Here is a 5,383-nt window from a genome sequence, read left to right on the forward strand (position 1 = left end):
GAACTGAGGAGGAATCAAAGAAAGCCTCATATATTAAAATCTTAAATAGATTCTTTGAATTCAAAGTACAGGTGAACAGGAGATACACAAGTTGTGGGGCCTTGTCCCAGCTAAACAAAGCCACCAAGGCCGTCTAGGAAATCAAGGAAGGCAGAAGATTCATTTCTTAAAAAAAAAAAAAAAAGTCTGGAAGGGACATAGAAAAAATACCGAACTTTCAAAAGCTGGGCTGCTTCCCTGCGCTCTGCTCTCGGATCTGGTGTGTCCAAAGAGAAGAGGGCTTCTGGCTTTTTAGGTAAGTTCTCCAATGATTCCGCTTTTTGCACACATATGCAAATAACATTTCTCATCAGCAGTCCTGCCTTGGTGATTAATAGCAAGCAATATGCTTGGATTAGAGGTCCGATCTCCACTCAAATGCGAAGTGTCTTCTCTTTGTGGTGACAGAGCGTCCCCGCGTGCAGAGATCTGGAAGAAGGTGGCGATGCATTAGCCTCTGAGTAACCAATCTGAAATCAAGCCCGTCTGTTTCTATGTGTCCTTGCCAAATGTACAGTCTTCCACTGAGGTTCTACAGATGCGGCCCAGATGGCCAAGGGGAATTGAAATGGGGAAATGTTTCCTCCTTCTTGCCCACATCTCAACCTGTATCAACCTGGCCTCAGAACACATTGTTTCGTATTTACCAAGAACAAATGGTGGCAGACAGCAACAGGTTTCAGGCTTTAGGGACATTTGTTCAGGGCTAGTGAACACTGCACCAAGGATTATCTAAAAGGCCTGCATTTAATATCTCATTGAAACAGTAAAACAACAAAGAACCAAAACCAAAAACTAAACCCCAAACAAACCCACTGGTATTGTCGATTCAATGACTCACAGAGAGCCAGCAAGATGGGATAGAACTGCTCCCTAGGGTTTTCGAGACTGTCAGTCTTTGTGGGAGCAGGCAGTCTCATCTTTTTTCCCACTGAGTGTCTGGTGGATTAGAACCACTGACCTCTTTGTTAGCAATCTAGTGCTTTAGCCACTGCACCATCAGAGCTCTTACCTGGCACAAAACAAACTAAAAACCAAACCCACTGTAGCTGATTCTGACTCACAGTGACCCTGCAACACAGAGCAGAAATGCTCCCTAGGGTTTCTGAGGCAGTCAGTCTTTACCAGAACAGACACCACTTCATCTTTCTTCTGCGAGTGGTGGGTTTGAACTGCCAACCTTGCAGTCAGCAGCCCAATGTCTAACCCACTGTGCCAACAGGGCTCCTTTTTAACAGTAGTGTGAAGGATGGAAGCTGGCTTTTGTCAATGAGAAGGTTCTGGAACTTAATAAAGAATCTGCAGACAGAGGGCAAGAGAGCTGGGGAGAAACCCAGACCAAGCCTGTCTTTACTGGGAGGGATCTCTCCTTGGAATTCTGTCAAATTCCAGGACCTTGGAGAGCCTCAGGATGGAAGCCCAGATATGAAAGAGGCTGGATTTCTCTAAACTTGCAGAGTGGGGCAAACTGGATTCAGAGAGAAGCAACAACAACAAAATATGCTGATTATTTAAAAATAAGAAGACAAGGCCAAAATTAGAGTGTAGGCCTGAAGCTCCGAGTTCCAGTCTTAGGTGAACAGGAAACACACCCATGACCCATACAAGCTGGTCCTGACTTCACAGTGTGCCTCCCCGCAGTCTCCGATCACAGAGGCTGGGGGACACAGGAAGAAGCTCACTCACTGAGAATGTGACGTCAGCGCCCTTCATTCCCCCACCACCCTCGGAGGGGGCAGGCGTTTATGCCTCCCTGTTCTTCACGTGTGAGCAGTGGAGGCTGGGATGGTTTTGAACTGTTGGTTTCCTTGATCCAAAACCCTCTCCCCACCTCTCTTAGCAAAACACAGATGACAATCCTGCTCTGAAAATTACTCATCATCAGCACCCCCCTGGCTTGATAGATGATTTCTGGGGGCATCTATGGTGCTCATATCTGAGATGTGGAGAGTCATGGCCCCTGGCCCACAGGGCTGCTGGGGATTAAATTGCACCCCAGTACCTGGCCCTGTGCCTTGGAGGGTATTCTTAGGAACGAACTGCTGAGACTATGACTAGAACATGAAACGCTGAGCCAAAGCGGATGCTGTTTATAGACGCCAGCTGGGCAAGTAGCATCCTGTGCAAACATGGCTCTAGATCCTGCTCCATCACGGTGGTCCTCCCTGCTCTGTTCCCAATGACAGGTAAACCAAGAGCCTTTCCCTTCCAGCTGGTTCAGCATCATCATCCCCACCCACATCACAGACCCAGAGCCAAGAGACTGGAGCAGGCCATTCTATAAATAGCTCCCCCAGCTGGTTGCCATGGAAACCTCAATGGGGCTGGGTCAGCCCACCTCAGTGGACACTTTTATTCCCCTAGGAAAGTCCTGGAGGGACAAGCCTTTCAGGAAAGTAGCTCTGGGGCTCAGGGGTGGATCAAGTCCCAACTCCCCCGTCCCCCCCACCCCCACCCCACACGAAGTCAGCAAGCCTACCTGGAAATCATGAACTTCCTAAGTTGGAGGAGGTATTATTCTGGTTCACCTGGAAGAAGGTAACACACATGAAAAAAGTGTGTGGGTGGGGTGTTGTTGTTGTTGTTAAGTGCCGTCGAGTCGGTTCCGACCCATAGCGACCCTGTACAGGGTTTCCGAGGGTGTAAATCTTTACGGGAGTAGAAAGCCTCATCTTTCTCCCGCGGAGCGGCTGGTAGTTTCGAACTGCTGACCTTAAGGTTCGCAGCCCGATTCGTAACCACTACGCTACCAGAGCTCCTTGTAGGTGGGGTGTAACTTTCTGAATATTTACTATGTACCTACTATGTGTTGGGTATGTTCTAGGGGACCTGCCAGGCCCAGGTCTGTCCTCATCCACTTTACCTTCTGGTGGAGGAATCCAAAAAAACAAATAAAGCAAACCAAAGTGAGCAGCCTCATTTTATCCCACGGTGAGTCTGAATCGCCAGCCTGATGGTTAGCAGCCCCCTACTTACCCCACAGCATGCTAAATACACACAAATGCATGATAGCGTCTAAATCTGACCCGGCAGTGAGCTGACCACATCAGACAGGAATGGCTTCTATGAAGGTATGGCATTTAAGCAGAGCTCTGCGTGGAAAAGCATTCTAGTCTGATGGAACAGCCTAGTCTGGAAGGTAGGAGGGTGTGGCTAGAAAGGAAGGGTTGAGGGGGCCGGTGGAGGTGTGGGGAACATTTACAGGACAGCTCTTAAGAGGGAAGAGCGTTCACCAGGAAAACCCTATGACCATTGTTCATAGTTTGCTCTTGTGGTGGTGGTTGGCTGCAGTCAAGCTGATACCTGACTCATGGTGACCCTGTGCACAGTCCTGCACTATCCTCATAATTGGTTGAGGATTGGGCCCTTGGAGTCTGTAGGCTCTCACTGGCTGATTTTTTAAAATAGGTCTCCAGGTCTTTCTTTCTATTCCCTTGTAGCCTGGAGGCTCTGCTAATATGTGCTCTGCATCTAAGGAGCATACAAGCCTCCACTGAAGGGCGGGTGTGGATTGCACGTGAGGTACATGGACCAGAAATTGAACCCAGGTCTCCCACACAGAAGGTGAGAATTCCTCTATTACTAAACCACCACCACCAACTCATGATTTTGCCCCTGACAAAAAACAAATAAGATAAAACAGTCTAGGCTACCTAGATGTCTGGCATATGTCACATGCTACAGGTTAACATAAGCTGACCCAATCCTTTCACAGAGTAATTTTAGCCTTGCAGTTCAATAGCTTACAAAGATCTGGAGCCTTCTACCTTGATGCCACTCTGAAAAATGTATTTTAAGGGAATCATTTGACAAGAGGTTGGCAAAAGAAAGATGAAAACAGGAGCATGTGGATAAGTCATTATTCAGTATATGAAAAGAACTACATAGACTTTTAGCAGGGCAATTAAATCAACGGTGGGCATGACCTCAGTACAATCCAAGTATCTGAAATGGTCAGTGTGAGACCTGAAAGATGGAAAGACATTCAGAAAGCCAAGCGAGGCAGCTCACACGGCAGAACTGTGGTGAATGCAAGAGGGACTCACACAGCAAAACTGCAGTGAATGCAAGAGGCACACCATGCTAAATAAACACAAATGCACATTCAAGTGGGCAAAAAGGCAGCAGTAAAGAAAGGAAACACTTCACTTTTGGGGTAAATCTCTCTGCACCCTAAATTCTGTTTTGAATTCTTGTTACAGCATCCTTTTGGTTAAAATCAGTAATAAAGCAGTGCTCACTTTGCAGCACTTTCTCATGGTGGCAAGAGATGGGGACAGTCAGGCACAGGGTCTCTTGTTCCTAAAAACAGGTTATGGACCCCTCCCCAAACTATGAAATGCACGAAAGCTGTGGCCCAGGTGCTCCAAGTTCCTTCATTTAATAATTAAACTGGGAATGGCGTAGGGTGAGCCGAATTAAATAAAACACACACAAATGGAAACTACTGTTGTATCACCACTGGTTGAGTGGCGTAGTGGGTGAAACAGCTTACCACAAAGTCAGTGGTTCAAACCCACCAGCTGTTCCATGGGCGGGAGACAGATGAGGCTGTCTGCTCCTGTAAAGATGGGCAGTCTCAGAACTGACGGAGCATTTAAAATGAAAAACCATGACTACTTTATCAGCCCACCACCCATGGCTCAGTCTGTCCTGCTGTGGTGGCTTGCATGCTGCTATGATGCTGGACGCTCCACCACCACCGATCCTGGACAGGTTTTAGTGCGGCTTCCAGACTAAGACAGGCTAGGAAGAAAGGCCTGGAGGTCTGCTTCCCCAAATCCACCAACAAAAAGCTTACGGCTCATTAGTTTACTGGCGGACTCACCTGCTTTAGAAACCTCACAGGAAGGGATCAATGTTGATGGAGGACAACATGTCTGATACAGTAGAGGGGCAGCGAGGGTGAGGGAGACCCTCAGTGAGATGGACTGGCCACACAGCCATGACAATGGACTTGAACATGCAGCTGACTGGGTGGACAATGCAGGGCTAACCATCGTGTCCTTCTGTTGAACGTGAGGCTGCCAGAAGTCAGGGCTGCCCATCTATGATGGTGACGTTAAGACGTCACCTGCCTCTCAGGGACATGCTTGGGAGACTCAGTGGGCAGAGCCAGGGGCTACACATGGGGTTGCAGGTGCCAAAGTATGAGCAGGCTTCCAAAGTTCATAGACAAAGTGAATGGAAGCACCCTGGTGTGTCTGTATCTACACACATGGGAACACTGAATGGTTTAAAATTTAAAAAGGTGTGCGACAAGGTTGTATTCTTTCACCATACTTATTCAACCTGTATGCTGAGCAAATAATCCGAGAAGCTGGGTTCTATGAAGAAAAACATG

General features: G+C 47.8%; 1 protein-coding gene across 1 annotated transcript in view; it reads right to left on the reverse strand.

Annotated features, from left to right (window-relative positions):
• Positions 1 to 350: 350 nt before the first annotated feature.
• Positions 351 to 5,383, reverse strand: part of LOC102817294 (protein-tyrosine sulfotransferase 2-like) — a 21,993-nt gene continuing 16,960 nt past the window's right edge. The window contains exons 5-6 of the mRNA XM_006869191.1: positions 2,519 to 2,567; positions 351 to 468 (exon numbers count right to left, since the gene is read on the reverse strand). Coding sequence (XP_006869253.1) covers positions 2,526 to 2,567 — 42 coding nt within the window. The 3' untranslated portion in view covers positions 351 to 468; positions 2,519 to 2,525. The remainder of the gene's footprint in view (positions 469 to 2,518; positions 2,568 to 5,383) is intronic.

This window comes from Chrysochloris asiatica, unplaced genomic scaffold (assembly GCF_000296735.1).
Source record: "Chrysochloris asiatica unplaced genomic scaffold, ChrAsi1.0 scaffold00128, whole genome shotgun sequence".
NCBI classification, from domain to species: Eukaryota; Metazoa; Chordata; class Mammalia; order Afrosoricida; family Chrysochloridae; genus Chrysochloris; species Chrysochloris asiatica.